Here is a 17,141-nt window from a genome sequence, read left to right as displayed (position 1 = left end):
CTCCTAAAATCTCTCTTTAGCATTGCTGTTTCTTGAACATGTGTGCATACACACAACCTAATGTATTATTATATTTTGTTTTGCTTTGTTCTCCTTTCGTCCCTCTTTTGCAAATGCTGGATTTTGGACTAAACAATTCAATTACCGTAGTTTTCGGGTCATATGCCGCTACTTTTTTCCCACGCTGTGAACACTGCGGCTTATACTGATGTGCGGCTAATGCATATTTTTTTTCTTGCGGCCAAAAACATTTTGCCTGGTAACAGTAGACCAATAAAATTTCTAAGTAGTATATATACGGTATATATTTTTACTGGTTGTTAAGAGACGTTGTAATGTTGTTTGTGCACTGTTCCGTAAAAAAAACATAAGCAACGTAATTTGTGTGTTACTGATACGTACGTATACTTAAAGGTAGCCGTGTAACAGGCGCTGTTCGAAGAAAAAAAAGCATTTGCAGTATGTGTTTTTGTATGTTACCTTAACATTTATGTTACCATGTTTATGTTACCTTACGGATTCAATTAAACGTTAAAAATCCTCACGTGTAATACCTCTGTGTAAATATCTTATATTACAATTGAAACGCATACGGCTTAAAATCCGGTGCGGCCTGTTCAAGTACAAAATTGATTTTCTTTCTAAAATTAGAGCATGCGGCTTTTAATCAGGTGCGCTCTGTAGTCCGGGATTTACGGTAAATGTTATTTATACAGCACCTAATCACACCAACAGTCGCCTCAAGGTGCTTTACGTTGTAAGGTAGAACCTACAATAATACATACAGAGAAAAAAAACAACTATAATATGACCCCCTATGAGCAAGCACAGCGGGAAGGAAAAACTCCCTTTCAAAAGGAAGAAACCTGCCGCGTCCGGTTGGGATGAAAGAAGGAAGACAGGAAAAACAGATTTGTACACACACATACTTCATTTTACAGTTTAATGTAAACACACTGATGGCTGCTTAATTTACCTGGAAATGGAAACACTGAGCTGACAGCCCGACTCCTCCTCCCATCACTTTGACTGAGGCCTGCTCACTCTTCTCCCCTCCACTGCTTGTAGTTTCACATACTATCCTACACAACAGAGTCACAGAACTGTCACAAAGGGAGTATGGTACATAAAAGAACGGTGTACACACAGGTGTGCCCCTGACTTGCCTTGAGGAGACTTCATATCTGCTGTGGATCACATTGCAAGGAACACCTGCCACTGTGACTGAGCCCTGGATGTCTTCGGCTCTCTGACCAAGGTTGGAGCCTGAAATGGTCACCACTGTCCCTCCCTCGACGGGACCGGATACTGGGTCCAGCTGTAACACAAGAGCAAACTGAATATTGTGCATGATCAAAACTGATATGTCTCAGTGGCCAAGTTAGGAGGATAGAAATGAGGGACCAGCGGGGACATAAGGATGTACTCATGGTATGATTGACCCATATGTACTGGTTCCTCAGCTGGAGTTACTATCATTTACTTCTACATCTGATTAGCTCACAGTGAATCCCTGAGCATAGAAAAAGAACTAATGTCACCATAAAGCAAAACAGAGTGACATTGTAATGAATTAAAACTTCTTTTTTTTATCTCCTTGTAGTCTTTTGTTATTTCCTGAAGCAAGAATTGTTGCTGGGGGTGGCAGGGCAAAGATAGGGGAAACACGCTCTAAACTTTACCAGTATGCCAGCATGAACTGTGTGAACAGCAGAAGGTGAGCATGCACATATTCGCATGAGCAACATAACAACAACAATAAAAGTGGGGCTCATCAGACTGTTGGATATATGTGGGGGGTTTTAACGTCAGTTGTTATCTTGTATATTATTTTGAATGTAAATGGAAGAAATGAAATGATGAGGGTTTGGAGTCCGCTTTAATGCACAGGTGTTGTGAGCAAGCACCTCTCAACATACTGTGAGGAACGTAGATATTTGCCTTTAATGGCATAAAATGATAAGATTATGACACAGTAAATTTGTTTCTCTAGGCATCTGCTGAAGGTGGACATTATCTGTGTGCTCACCTTAAATCTGATTTCAACTTTGATTGTATGATAAAAAATCAAAACATATGAGACACATGTTATTATTCCCCCTCAGCAAATCACAATTTTTCAGTAGTGGAGAGGTCTGCATTTCCGTGTGATCCTGGGAGCCATTGTTTCTGGGGCATTAGCCACTCTTATGGTCTCCCACTGGCAAAACGAGCGATTCGGAAAACACAAATGAAGAGGAAGATTTGCAGCTCAACCACCTTGCCCGGAAGCAAGAAAATGGGAACCTTTCCTGGAACCCAGCTTGGGAAGGGGAACTTGAAGGCAAGTGTCTGCTGATCAGGCCTGTGTCCATAGGGCTTAATCAGGCATGCTTGAAAATATAACATAGATCATGCACCTTCCACATCAGGTGGAGGTTCATATATAAGTCATATTTCATGGTGATGAAATATAGGTAATGACTGAAAGAGTGCGGTCATGAATACAAGCAGATAAAATGAGATCAAATGGGCTAAGCGTGAGGAGTTGGAGTAGAGCCATTGCTCCTCCATATCGAAAGCAGCCAGTTTGGGTGGTTTCAGCATCTGGTTTGCATGCCAATGGTCTGGTTCTTCTACAGCGCTTTTCTACTCTCCCCGAGCACTCAAAGCTCTTTATATAACTAATTCATTCATCCAATCACTTTTTCTAAGCTGTTAAGTGCTTATTCAGTGGTTACTCTTTTGTGATACACAGTCATATTTACATTATTTGTAAAGTACGAATGATTTGCTTTGGTACCTGGTCAAATTTAAGCTCTCCTCTGTCTGCAGCAAAACTCGCAGGCAGCAGCTTCTCCCCCCTCGCTCACATGCATGCGCAAGTGCTGTGCTCAGTCACCTAGTGCCTGAGCTCAGATCATACCAAAATTAGGGGGAATTTATGACTGTGCACTATTTGTTTTGAATATTGTGTGTAGTTTTTGTTTTATACAGTTGTCAATAAGGCATCTAACTATGAAACAAATTACACTCCAAAAGACTCCGGGCTTCTGAAAAAATGACCCAGGCTTAAGCCCAGTAAGCCACCCCCCCGCGCTCCGCCGATGGTTGACTCCAAATCTCCGAACACTATGTCGATCTGAGAAAGCAAGACCAAGACAGCGAGACAAAGACAAGACCAAGACCAAAGTCCGTCGAGACCAAGACAAGACCAAGACCACGTAAAAGTGGTCTCGAGACATCCAACTCTAGAACTGTGTCCATAGAACAGTTCATTCTAAGATCCCCCAGGAAGAACTGGAAAGTGTGGCTGGAAGCCTGGTTAGCCTGCTGCCATCACAATCCAGCTTCAGATAAGTAGAAAACAATGAATTTACATTGTCAGTTATGTTAGTTTTATGTTAAATGAGAGTTAACAATGCCCCATGTGTGACGAAAAACTTTTTGGTTTTCCTTTCAGCCCTACTTAATGAAAGTGAGTAAAGTATTGGAAAGAAGGTAGAAATATCTTACAAAGTGGATGACTGGTGCTGGGCAGGTGTGCTTGATCTCATCGGTGCAGGAGTCTTGGTACACACAGTGAGAACTGCTGGCCCCACCACACCAAACGCAGCCATACTTGGGGTCAGCTGTGCGACACCGGCTGCAGTCTGACCGCCCCACCGAACAATTGAACAGAGTCACTGAAGCAAGAGAGGGTATAAAGTAAACAGAGAGCACTATAGTAGTAAATATGAAATGAATGCACTATACACAAAACTATTGTACTCTAAACAACAGTTGTCTATAGTGCAACTATGCACAGCTATGCAAACCCACCATACAGATCCTCAGCGCTGTCAATGAGGAAGTTGTTTTTTCTCCTCACATTGATTGTGGTTGGGTACTCCTCCAGCGAGACCGAGTACACATACTGAAACAAGACGAGCAGTCAAAAAGAATAATGTGTACAAGGTCGTGTGATGCAAACCATGTGTACAGCTGTTACAGCGTACGTCCAGTTATCTGGTTGAGAGCTAATGAAGCTCACTGATGCAAAAACAGGCTTCGTTCAGCACATGTCCCTCGTTTATTGGTGTAACATAGGACTAGTTGTAATGTTGGCTGTGCTAAACAGGTTATCATTAATAAATAAGTATTTATAAATCATCATTTAAAGGCAGCTTTTTATTGAAACTGGTGTACAAACACACACAGGACGTTTACTCAGTTACACTGAGACAGACAATCAGAGTAGTTATCAGTCTTTCAGACTTGCAGTAATCTGACCTGATGCGGTTGGCAGGTGATAAAGAAGACTGATGGCTTTGCAGTATCCGGCTGCACTGAGGCATCCACTACCACTGACTTATTCTCAATGTCCAGTACACACTCGTAGTTTAAATCTTCATCCTGAATGTACAGAGTGGACCCACAAATACATTCCAAAATAAACACATTATTAACTTATGTGTCCTGGTATCAACACAAAAGAGTTTCTAAAAGTGTTTTTGACTGACAAAGTGAAACAAATCTCAATTTTAAAATATGTAACAGAGAATATATGTTGAGATTTAAGGATGAGACAAACCTGAAACAGGTTTAGGTATTGTCCCACCAGAGTGATCTTCCGCTCAACATTGACAGGGAGAAGAGGAGAATCCTGAACTTTCTCGACACACGGGCATTCCTGAGGACATGGCAAAATCATTTACACATACAGACAATACAGCCATTTATAGACCTGCACATGCATCCTGCCCTCAACGTTTAATGTTACGCAGGCACCTGCTCATTTCTTTTTTCTTTCACTGAACATCTATAAGAACTAAAATCTTCAGGGTTAATAAAATCCTAATTAATTCTCCAGCTCTGGACATTTTTGTTTGTTTGTTTATTTTTTAAAGTTCATATTTTTACTCTGATTTGGACAAATTTGATATAGGCAATGGGTAAAAGGTAGTTTGGGACAAGCCACATTCTACTTCCATCCACCAAACTAAGAACAACCCCACTAAACTGTCCATTTAAAAAATAAGATGGTGCCCTTACTATAGATAATGATGTATATTATGGATAAGAATTCTTCTGTTCATCTTTGAAATACAAGCTGTCAAAGAAAAGTAAATCCCATAAAAAACGTTGCTGTCCTAGAAAAAATGCAAACAAAATATAAAACTAAGAGAAACAAAAAGACGATAACCAACACAAAGACATGTCCAACAATGTAGCATAAGATGTATGAGTAAAGCACAGGGACGGACGCTTAGCTTGTAGCACTGTAATATCATGCTAGTGCTCAACAAGTTAACAGCTATGATATGATGATAGACAATCCACTGAACCTCAAAAAAATTCCAGTAATGTCAGTCATTGCTGGTTTGGCACCTTTTGCAAACCACCTAGAGTAAAGCTTTAAACCTAAACTTGGGGTGGCTGTAGCTCAGGCGGTAGAGCAGGTCACCTACTAACTGGAAGGTTGGTAGTTCGATCCTAGTCTGTTAGGAAGAACTTAGAAAAAAGTGCTTGTGCGAATGGGTGAATGCACAAGTTGCGTACTCAAGATAGAGTAGAAAAGCACTATATAAGAACTATTTGCTTACCTAGCCTTATTAAAGGGTATTTTTTGTAGATGCAATTTGAGGAGACAAATAAGCCTATTCCCCTAAATGTATATTTAGGGGATTTAAGTGGTTCCTCTTGGTGACTTGTGACAGTAGTTCTTTTTCTGGCTTTGGCACTCACCAGAAAATAAGAGTCAATTGTAGAATCAGATTGGGAGTTCTCTCCAGAATCAAAGCTGAGGTCAATATCTGTTTCAGGTGATTGTGTCAATACAAATGTCGGAATGACAGATGAACTTGTTGAGACCACCTCACTCTCTGGGTTCGTCGACCTGTTCAGCCACAGTGGTGAGTCATTCTCTTGAGTTTTGGAATCTCTTGGGTCTGATAAAAGGGTTACTTCGCTGGAAGCGCTCATGCTCATTTCAGAGGAAGATCCACCAGATGGTTCAAAAGAATGAGAGTCTGTTTGGTGACTAGTGCTGCTGGGTAATGGAGTGACTGTGTGTCTTTGTGTGATATTTAAGCTATCAGTGAGCTGATCCTTTGAAAAACCTCTGGTAGGTTCATCAGTACCCTTTGTTGTTCTTCCCACATCGAAGAAGCCAATGGTGGTGACCTCAGTGTGCTCCGTAGAGGTCCTGACAAAGGGAGAAGTTGTAGGGAGGCCAATAGGTGTGATGGATTCAGCATTGGGGGTTGTTGGTGGCATTACTTTGATTGTAGTGGTGGGGACAGCTGTAGTGGTGGGAGCAGATGTCTTTGTGGGTGGTGGCTGTGTTGTTGCAGTAGTTGTTGTTGTAGCAGTCGGGACAGTAGGAGGTGGAGGGGTCAGTTTTCTGCTGGGTGTTGGTGTGGTGGGGGTTGGAGGTTTGAACTTGACGATGAGGAAACACAAGTGAATAAGCAAAGGGGGGAGGGGGAGGGGAAGGGAAAAGAAGCATGGGGAAGACAAATTAGGATAAAACAGAAGGTGAAAGCAAAAAAACATTAAGGAGTAACTTATGAGTAACATAAAAACATTCATGGTAAACCAAAAAATAGAACAGGGACAGTAAATAAAAAAATAAACAGAACTACAACAAACAACAGAAAATGCATGCAAAAATTGGTATGTGTGGTGCGAAAAGCAGTATGATAAATGCTCATAAAACAAACAACACTCTTAGGCTATCCGTTTCCCCTTATAGAATCTATATGCACAGCACAGTTAAAAGCCCTCTCTGTGTCGTGCAGACTCACATTTTGGTTGTAGATAGTCACTCCTTCGGTGCAGACATGTTTATGTGTGCAGACATGCTGGTGGATACACCAGTTACACCCCCAACGACTGCTGATACACCCTTGGCATCTGGGAGAGAACACAGCAATGTTAAAAAAACATGATCGCAATCTCTGAAAGGGCTGTTATGACAACAATCAGACTCTTTCACACAACCCAACGCTACATTACACTTACTATACAAACAAAGAAAATAATCATTGTAACTGAAACATATAAAAATTATTATGAATTTTTCCAAGCAATTCCTATGGAAATATCGGGTTAGGGCTATTTCTGTGCCCGTGCAGACTTCACTGAAAAATTTCTGTTACAATGCACCAACTAAACAAGTGGCCCAGGTGGTGGACTTCAAAGAAGTATACCAGGAATAGCTACTTAGCCATAGTGTGTCCAGTTGTCCATGTCCGTATCCACAACAGGGTTAATTAAGCCAAAGTGCTAACAATTGAGACTCAGACACCTAATGTGCAAACAGGCATTCTTACTGCAGTAACAAGCTGGAAACACCTTACTAGCATCTAATGCATTTCGCCAAATTAGATTTAATAATGTGAGTGTGTGTACGCATGTGTCTTGGTTAGAGAGGTACTCACGGCCTGCGTCCAGACAGCTGCTGCACCAAGCTGCAGTTGTAGAAGGTGAATTCTGTCTCTGCTACCGTGACATTTATGAAGCGCAGCGATAAGGTAACCATTACAAACTCTGCAACAAGTAAGCCAGGACACATTAGCTTCAAGTTGACTGATCAATAAATCAAAAATGTGCACGGAGTAACTACATACAAATTCTTTGAAATTCTCAGTGAGCGACTGGAGGACACTATTTGAGGGCAGCCTCAACTTTGCTTTTACAAAGAGAATAGTAAGTAAAACCTGAATATATGTCATGTATCTTTGTCATCTGACACTAGCTATTGTTTGCACTTTAGAAGGAAGTAGCTTTCACATTGCCACTTAGAAACAAATACATGCAAGTTGTGAATCAGTCCAAAAACACTCCAGCCACTATTTACAACAGTTACATGAGTGGATGCAACACCCACCATCTCCATGGCTAATGGGGGGCAGACTGCTGGCATCAGGGGTGGAACATATCACACCAGCAGTAGTGAGCAAAGCCGGTGTTTCTGTATACTGGAAGAAGCAAGAATAGGCCTCGCCTTGTTTTAGACTGGGTAGGCCTTCTACTGACACTGTAATCTACATAGGAAAGGACAGTATGAAGAAAGAAAGGAGGAAAAGAGACAAAGAGGGCATTTCATTAAAGTAAATGGTTACTTTTTAACTCTACCCACTGAGGGTTTAATTCAAGAACTGGAAACAACAACGTAATCTTGTGCTTCGATCTGCTGCCCCTTTCCCCCTGTATTACATCAGTTTCCTCTCCACGGCTGATATTGTAGAGGCTGAGGTGTTGGATACTGAGACACTGCTGTGTCTGGTTGAAACTCCACAACCAGTGACCCTGCTCAGATCCTCGCTGGCACTCCCACCGCTGACCACAGCTGAATAATGTTACATGTAAGAAAATCGAATAAGATCAGAAAAGGGAATCATGGCCACAGTAAAGATGCATTTACATCTCCCTATATCTTAAAGGAAAATTAATATGATAATAATAATAATACATTTCTTACCGTCCCTCCAGGACACACCAGCCACAATAGGGGTCTCTGGCAGACAGACAGGACTGACAGTCTAAGTGATCCCCACATTCTGCCACTGGACGTTTCTCTACCTGAAATGAAGAAAGAAAGAAGAAGTAAGGCTAAACTAGTGAGGTGATTAAAGTAGATAACAATGGCACTAATGTCCTATGAATCCTATGAAGTCTTTAAAGTGAACCAATCTTTTTTTATATATAAAATCTTCAGCTTCAAATAAAGCAAAAATTGTTCATATGTGAACATGGATAATCATGAGTAAGTCAATAATCTTGTGGTAAAATGTGAATGCTTTTTATAGGCATATGGCTTTACAAAGATTTTAACTTGCATCAGAGTCCCTGGGAACTCATCAAACTGGCAACCACAATGTAATAACTTGGACTTGATAATTGGTTTATTGCATTACTGTGGCAAATACTGAAGAGGTTGTCTTTGGTTTTTAATGTGATAATTGCTTTGCTTTAGTGAAAATGGAAATAAAGACAAATTATGGCAAAATGACATAAAAACAATTCTTAAATATTTAGTTAGCTATACATGTAATCTTTAGCTAGCTAGTTTGAATGTTATACTCAATATTTGTTTCAGCTTGTAATGACAGTTTTATTGTGTTTATATTTCCTTTTTATTCACATCAGACTACTAAAGATGGCTAAGTTGCTCATTACAAAATAAATCTGCCATACTTACCGACACGTACGAAGCGAGATATTTAATCTCTAGCTCTCTAATCTTAGCTTCACATTTAACTATGTTTGTCTCAGTAACTATAATAACAGTGTTATGGCCCTTTGTGTGTCCTGTTTCTTCAAGCCAGACCAATATGAGTCAGTAGCTAGCTCGGCTGACTAGCTAACAAATATTTACACTGGCTGCTCGCCTACAAACATCTACTGGACATTTAATTGAGTTCAATCCACTTTCAGTTTTATTTATATAGCAACAAATCACAACAACAGCTGCCTCAAAGCACTTTATATTGTAAGTTAATGACCCTACAATAATACAGCTAAACTTAATCTAACTAGAAATTCAAGCACTAAAGATAGGTAACAAAAAGTAATACTATTTATTGACGCAAGGCTGATGCTGTACTGTGTGTTTTTATTTATGTACTTTTTTAACTTAATGCAGAAAAAGAAGCTTGATTTAGGAATGCTAATGCTATCTTTGTCACACATTACTATGAAAAAGAAACTTTAGGAAGTAGGAGCTCTCCTATTTACATATTGTCTTTTATCCCTTTTATTGTTGGCATTGGTTAACCACATAATTTTTTTTCTAACTACCATAAACTGAACTTCACTTTTCGCATGCAAATATACCAGCAGTCTCTTGACAAATGCAATGTATATGAGGAAACTGGAACTGCCTCACATGTGTATGCTAAATGTAACTTCTGCTGCGCTACATTCAGGTGCTCCGTGGTGTCGGACTGACACAATCAATTTTGTGTATAGACTTGCAGTTTCCCCAAGTCCATTTATCAGCATCTATAGCTACCCACACACACTCTGTAGGGAGTGTGCCAACACAATGGAGGCCACTTTCTCTGATCAATACCATTGTTAAAAGCGACTTTACACCTCCTGCAGACTGTTGTACAACTCACAGTGGGGTTAGTGACTTTTGACCTCAACAGCCAGCTGGCCTCAGTGTTTTCTTTTACTCTTTGGCTTATATTCTGTTATCCTCTTTTATTAGTGAGAGAGAAACAGCTTGAGGAAGACGCAAAGCCTGAAAAACTCTGACAAACAATAAATAGTGTTGACGATGGATTACAATCCATGTTCAGTCTTGTGTATGGAGACATCTGGTTGAGTGGTTGAATGGGGATACTCAGTCAAAAAAAAACCAAAAAAACAAACCCTGCAGCTGTTGAATATTTGGACTTAAAATATGGGAAACCTAAAACTATCCTAAAGTGTTTATAATTCATTGTAAACTTACCGTGGTTTTGGTCATGATGTAGATATGTCCTCCATTCTGATCCAACAAAAGGTCACTGTTAATGGGAGAGTTGGGGTGGATCGTTGTGTTCTCGTATACCTCCACAGTGCCATCTCGGCCAAGATAAACCTGGACGTTTATAGCAGAAAAGCACAAGACATAGAATTCGTGGTATACATGACGTAGCAAATATCAGTCCAACTCAATTTGAATTTCCAGGACAGAAAGGATGAGCGTGATCTATTCCCCTGACTGCAGGACTAAACTGAGACAGGCAAAAAAATAAAAGACAAACGAATACCTTCTTCAGCGTACAACTCAAACACAAATCAAATCAGACTTGCAAAGGAGCGCAGTAGAAGTGGGCATGAATGTGATTATCACACAGTCAAATCTAATATGAAGTACAGGAAGACACCTCTGGCTTAAGCAATTCCCAGGCATTCAAACTCTCATGTTACTTCATGTTAATGAGATCACTGTGGACAGAATGGAGAATCAGTTATCCCATTAAGAGGATGCACTCAACACATAATGGCATGGGAAGCTGCTTTGTAATGCTCTGTGACTTTGGAACATTAAAGAGATGTGTCCATCATAGAAACTTTTTTTAAGCTGAAAATGGCAGGCCATCTCCTGGAAACAGCTAGCTATGAGCAACAACCTGACTCTAGCCTACTGCTCCTTAACAGTAAATCAATGTTCCTCCATTATTTGTCATTTTACTATTGCTGGGATTAAAAAAACCCACTTCCAGGATAGCGACCAACACCATCCCGTTTTGACTTTTATTTTGAAACTTCTGACATAAACCAATTCAGGAACACCACTGCTCTTCCACTTGCTCATTCAAAACAAGGAAGTTAACCATCAAGACGTCCAGGTGACTTGTATCTCCACCACGCTAATGCTTCTTTAAGGTATTAAGTGGCAATCATCAGGCCTGAAAAACAAAGCCAATACTTAATTGCCCAGAGCAGCATCTAATGCGCACTGAAGGCTGTCTCTGAAAGCAAGTCAATCTCCAAAGAGCTCCATGTCAAAATATCCAACATCCATCTTTAAAGTGTCTATACCTAATTTTCCCCCTTCTGACACCAATAAGGGAGATGTTTTTTCGTAATCACTCACCCATTTGTTAATACTTAAAATTAGGGCTGTGTAGCCAACACCTGTCTGATGGGACTCACTTATCTCAGCTATTTCGTTCACTGAACTGGACCTTTTGACCGTGTTTGTGGTGGATCGTTATTAATGGAATTATCTGACAAATATCACGGCCCTCTGTGTGATGCAACCTTTCCAAGATGCTTTGGCTCCACTTTAGTGAAATTCTAGTCTTTTAGCACCAATTAATAGGTGTCTGTGTCTGTCTATTGCAGTAGACAGCTGTAGTCAGCCCTCAAAAATATGTTCACTTGTGGCTCTAAAAACCAAGCCAGCAAAGAAATCACAGACACTGTTTCTTAAAAATGTCATTATTCATTCAGAATTATACATCCACTAGCCCATCGTCTTCATAAGATAGTTTGTACAGTGAGTCCTTTCCTAATTCTGCGACAAGTTTTCATACCCTGAGACTGTTATTTACTCATTCAGCAACACAATCCTTATAAATTGTCTGAAAGGAGAGACTATAAGCCAAATTAAGCACCAACTGTCAGCAGAATTTAAAGAATTCTGAATCTACAGTCATGAAAAAAAATGTACCCACTCTTCACACACCTATAACTTAATAACAAATAATCTAGTCTTAAAATTAAATGAACAACCCCAAAGAAGCCTTAGGTGAGAGGTGAAATCTATTCAAGAAATTGATACAAGTCCATTGACCTTTTTTACACGCTCCTTAGACAATCTGTTTGGACAACAACACGTATTATTATTTTTAAAAAGTGTTGTTTGACAACCTAAGCACACCTTTACTCCTTCTGTAGGAAATAAGAGGGTAAGTAGCACCTAATCAAATGCACATTAATGAATCATTAGCAAGTGTGAGCATCTCTATAAAAGCAGAGGTTTCAGCAGTTTGCCTGTCTGAAGAATTTATGTGTGTGGGTAACACACTGCTAAGGAGAAAAGACATTGACGATGATCTTAGAGAAGCAATTGTTGCTCCCATCAATGTGGGAAGGGTCATAAGGTCCTTTACAGACAAGGTCAGATTGTTCATTGCTCAGGCAAACTGCAAGGAGCCAGAGAGCTTCATCTCAGACTATACAGGTAAATGTTGAAGTTCTTAACAGCATAATTAAAAAACTGAACAAATATGGCTTATTTGGAAGAATTGCCGCAACAAAGCCTCTTCTCTCTAAAAAGAACACGATAGCACGGCGTAGATTAGATTTGCAAAGTTGCAAATTTTATAAACAGAATAAATATAATTACAACCTGCGTGGATGAAAAGTACTGTACTTCCTGCACTCGAGTTCCTACATGTTCAGTATGGTTTTTGTACCAGTTAAACAAGGAAGCAGTAAGATGGTCGTTGTTATGTTTTCCATTTTATGCTTCCATCCATAATGCTCGCGTAAGCCAAACAACCTCCAGCTCTAGCTCCACAGTTAATGTACCAATGTAAGAGCAGTATCGATTGTTTTATTGAAACCTTGGTGTGAAAACAAATATGCGCAGTTAGGCAAATGCAGAAATGGTCTTTTAATTCCAACAAAGCAACGCAGGTAAAGCCTGCTGACTACAACCACAAAAATCAAGTCAGTTACACCAATTACAGACCATCAACATATTACTGCAGTATTACATTTAAAGTGGGTCACCAGTTGTCAACCTCTTTCCTCTGAAACACAAACACGCGCTCAAATGGAGTCCCATATCTGGATGCTGTGGAATTTGTCCTGCTGTGATACGCTAATCCTGTTACAATAGCTTTTTTCAGATGACTACGTTGAGTGCAGCTTTGATCTGCTACCTAAAAGTACTAAGTCTGGCTCTGTGTCTCACTCTCTCTAGTTGACACAAGAACACACACACACAAACAGAGCAAAACAGGTTGTGTCTACAATCCTCTTATCTTGATCCCTTCATGTAACTATCACATCTATGCAGATGTTGTTCAGAAGGTAGAAGCGTTCTCTTTTCTTGTTTTGTTTTGTACAGAAGAGCTGAAAACATCACTTAGACTTTGATAAAAAGTCTAAGTGATGTTAGAAATCTACTCTGGACGAAACTTTCCAACAAAAACCCCCCCAAAATAAGACCCTGTCTCCAACATGTTGCAGTGTGCAGAAGAAAAAGCAAACCCGTTAAGCGTGGGATCACAAAGGTATGCTAGCCTGTGTTTGTTGGAACACTGTGAATGCTGGAATGATAGGAATCTTCCAGGCCGGAGTCACACAGTGATGTAGAAGTATATGGGAACTGGCGTGGACTTGGATTAAATATCTTTGAAATTGGATTTGTGTGTTTCAGGGTGTTTTATGTGGTGTAAGGTGTGTTTTGCTGAGATGTGAATCATAGACAAGTTAGAGCACAAAGGCAGGCCTGCGTGGACACAGATCCAGTTAATCCCTGACACTTATGTGAACGCGATGAATGAAAAATTAGACCACCGGGTTAATAAGAAACTGGTAGAAATATTTCCATGAGTCAGGGGTTTCTCCCTGCCTCCCACTCTGCGCACCAGGGGAGGCTCTCCCAAGGTCACACAGAAACAAAAACTAAAAGTCTGAGCTACCTTATGAAGGGTCCCTTTGGAGTCTCCCAGGAATGCGATGCTATGTCCATCCCTGACACTGACTGCCACGGCGGTGAGACGGGCAGATGAGGTGTGCCATGCAGGTTTAGCTTTCAGCGGTTCCCTGTTTGCCATTGGACTTGGGGTGTGGTCGGAGCCGCAGGGATATGCCTTCAGGGTATTCTAAAACATGTGACGGGATAGAGAGTTTGTCTTGCTGGTTCATCTTCAAATAAACACAACAGAGACTTTTATTGCTACAATTTCAAGCTACATTTAAATTTTTATATCACATTTCAAATACAGCTATTATTTTTCCCTTGTTGTTTTAAGTCATGCCAAACATCTAAAGCTTTAGAGCAAATAAGTTTATATTCCCACTGTTGCCTCAGAGCCTCTGAATCCTCTTAATACATCGTAAGAGGATTGCACCATAGATTAAAGCAGACTCATTCAGAGACATGGTCTCTCCTTTCCTTTGGCTTTGCAAAGCAACCACTCCAAATTCCGCTTTTCCACTAAGTCTCCAAGCTCTGCTTCTAGATAATTGGCCCTGGAGGAGGAGGAGGAGGAGGAGGAGGAGTGGGTAGAATGAGAGATCTTTTTTTAGTTTGCTCAGTTTGTTTATTAAGAAAATAATGATAACGTTTCATCATTGCTAGGAGGGGAACTTCATGATTTAATACAACTTTATCTTCCCCATTCATCTATTTCCTTACTTTCATTTCCTCCTCTTTTGCACTATATTCCACAGGCTTTCTCTTCACGTCTCTGTTTCTTCCCCTCTCTCCCTTTCTATTTTCTTCTGCCCGTGGCTTTCAAAAGAAGACTCGTCCTTCCTTGTCAGAGCTCATTAAGCAGTTTCACATATGATTCAGGGGTAGTTTGGTTTATTGATCCCTAACGATCCCATTAAATGCTTCTGTGGGCTGGCAGGACCTGAGCAGTTTGCAGGGCAGTGGAGAGGGTCTCTGAATGGCTGCAGCTGGGCAGAGCTACTCCTGGGGCTTTAGAGACCTTAGGGTTTTTTTTAACAAGGACCTCATTACTTCACTTTCATCCATCCATTATATGTAGTCACTACTTCTTCTTGTTACTACACTTAATCTTACCAGTCCTGTCATTCTTCGTTACATGGTTGTATCTGTTTTGGCTTCCGCTGAACACTTACATCAAATTAGTCGATATAGCTGAGGTATGGGTCGACATCAGGGAATAAGTCCTTATGATAGAGAGTTTTAATGTATCTACTGTGAGGCTTTCCTGCTATAACTAGCACAAAGCATTAAGGATGTTCTCTCTCAGCAATCTGAAAGGTTCACATGAGCATGCAAAGGCTCAAAAAAAATATTTGTTTTCACGGGAAAGATCGACATCAAAAGCAGGTCAGCGCTTAATCCCCAAAACATTTACTCCTGTATTCTTACCACGGGCAGGTTGGCACAGCTGGACTTGACCTCATATTCTATGTAGGCCTCTCCTGTTCCCTCCCCCCGCCCATCTTTGGTGTAGCAGAGGTCACGGGTTGAGTTGATGTATCTGTCCAGCTCGTGTAGAGAGAAAATGCACAGAGCTGACTCATGTGAGGGATTGTCGTTTGTGGGGCTGGTGCTGGTGGAAAAGACTCCTAGCAGATCCTCACCCTGCAGACCCGGCCCGTGTCCCACCTGTTCCAACAAAGGCACAGAAAAAGGGTCAGCGTAACCCTGATGAACACTTATTCTTCAGCATACTTGTCACACTTACATGTTTCAGATCATCAAAATAATTGTAATATTAGACAAAGTTAACTGAAGGAAATACAAAGCACAATTTTAAATGTTGATTCTAGTTATTTAAGGGAAATAAATGGGGGCCACCAAAAATATTGGGGTGGCAATTCTATCACTAATAAATAAAATGGTTAAAATAAAATGGTTGTGATGCAATGTGAAGAACCAACAAGATATCAGGCACAAGTGTTCATAATGTTTTGACTCAATACCTGGGCTGCCTGGAGCAGATTGTAACTCCTAGGTGAATGGGACTGTGATAGGCAGACAAGAGGAATTTCCACATACGAATAGTAGGAAGTGTCTTCCATGCACACTCTGGCGACATATGTCCGGTAGTCCCTTGATGGTGACTTGATGTCACGGCGGTAAAATAAGAAGTACACGTACGTGCCCCGTGTGAACGCTGTCACAAAATGATGATCATACTCCGAAAGACGCCCAGCCACAGCTAGTTTAGCTGTCTCTTCATAGGAAAAGATGGGTTTTAATGAAAGGTGGCGTGTGGAGATGGGTGGGTGGCTGGCGGTATAGCCCCGACCAACATACATCACAGTTCTATCTCCGCCACTTGGCCGCACTACCAAACCAACTGTTGACACTGATGGATCATTGGCTGCAACATACTGGGTATCCACAGGCCTCTCGGTAGAGAACAAAACCTCTCTGACTGACCTCAGGCTACGTTTCTGGCAGGTGCCCTGGTGCACACTGCCACATGTGATCAACTCCAATGCTTTAGGATCCACCAGCAGTAATTTGTTGTGATTACTGGTTCTTCTGGCTTGGGGACAATTTGTGTCAGTGACTGGGGGCAGGCATTCTTTGCTGTCGATTACAGGTCCAGTGCTCTCCTCTTGCTCCAACCGCAGTCCATCTAAGCCATCCAGTTGGAAAAGGTGGTCCCTGGCCCCCACGTACACAGTCCCCGCAGAGGGGTCGGGGTGGAGCACCAGGTGCTGGAACTCAGTGTCATTACGGGAAAAACGGGGGTAGGAATGACCATAGACAGTGGCAAAAATGGTGAGGATGAACAGTAAGACCAGGGTGGAGTTCCCATGTAGCATGGCAAACACTCTGAGGATGGGAAAAAAGGGTTAAAGGCTTGCACTAGCGTATATTTAAGATTGAACATCAGCATTTAATAAGGCTAAAAGCTGCTTCCATATAGCTAAGGAAAGTGCAACTTAAGAGTTTTATAGAGCTTAGGTTTAACATCAGAAATATTACGTGTTGAAAACCTCTTAAG

The 17,141-nt window shown here is 40.9% G+C and overlaps 1 protein-coding gene across 2 annotated transcripts in view; it reads right to left on the bottom strand.

Moving 5' to 3' along the window:
• Window positions 1-17,141, bottom strand: part of plxnb1a (plexin b1a) — an 86,971-nt gene that overhangs the window by 30,069 nt on the left and 39,761 nt on the right. The window contains exons 3-18 of one of the 2 annotated variants that reach the window (XM_080294907.1): window positions 16,105-16,969; window positions 15,548-15,787; window positions 14,121-14,303; window positions 10,427-10,555; window positions 8,447-8,547; window positions 8,182-8,314; window positions 7,853-8,009; window positions 7,404-7,512; window positions 6,768-6,876; window positions 5,707-6,402; window positions 4,553-4,651; window positions 4,252-4,374; window positions 3,802-3,895; window positions 3,496-3,665; window positions 1,167-1,318; window positions 977-1,082 (exon numbers count right to left, since the gene is read on the bottom strand). In XM_080294907.1, the coding sequence (XP_080151033.1) occupies window positions 977-1,082; window positions 1,167-1,318; window positions 3,496-3,665; window positions 3,802-3,895; window positions 4,252-4,374; window positions 4,553-4,651; window positions 5,707-6,402; window positions 6,768-6,876; window positions 7,404-7,512; window positions 7,853-8,009; window positions 8,182-8,314; window positions 8,447-8,547; window positions 10,427-10,555; window positions 14,121-14,303; window positions 15,548-15,787; window positions 16,105-16,959 (3,456 nt within the window). In that variant the 5' untranslated portion in view covers window positions 16,960-16,969. The remainder of the gene's footprint in view (window positions 1-976; window positions 1,083-1,166; window positions 1,319-3,495; window positions 3,666-3,801; window positions 3,896-4,251; window positions 4,375-4,552; window positions 4,652-5,706; window positions 6,403-6,767; window positions 6,877-7,403; window positions 7,513-7,852; window positions 8,010-8,181; window positions 8,315-8,446; window positions 8,548-10,426; window positions 10,556-14,120; window positions 14,304-15,547; window positions 15,788-16,104; window positions 16,970-17,141) is intronic. The other variant, XM_080294909.1, reaches the window with a different exon arrangement.

Source organism: Astatotilapia calliptera, chromosome 20 (assembly GCF_964374335.1).
Source record: "Astatotilapia calliptera chromosome 20, fAstCal68.1, whole genome shotgun sequence".
In the NCBI taxonomy this organism is placed as follows: Eukaryota; Metazoa; Chordata; class Actinopteri; order Cichliformes; family Cichlidae; genus Astatotilapia; species Astatotilapia calliptera.
Note: the sequence above shows the minus strand (reverse complement) of the source record. Positions and strands in the feature narration are given on the sequence as shown.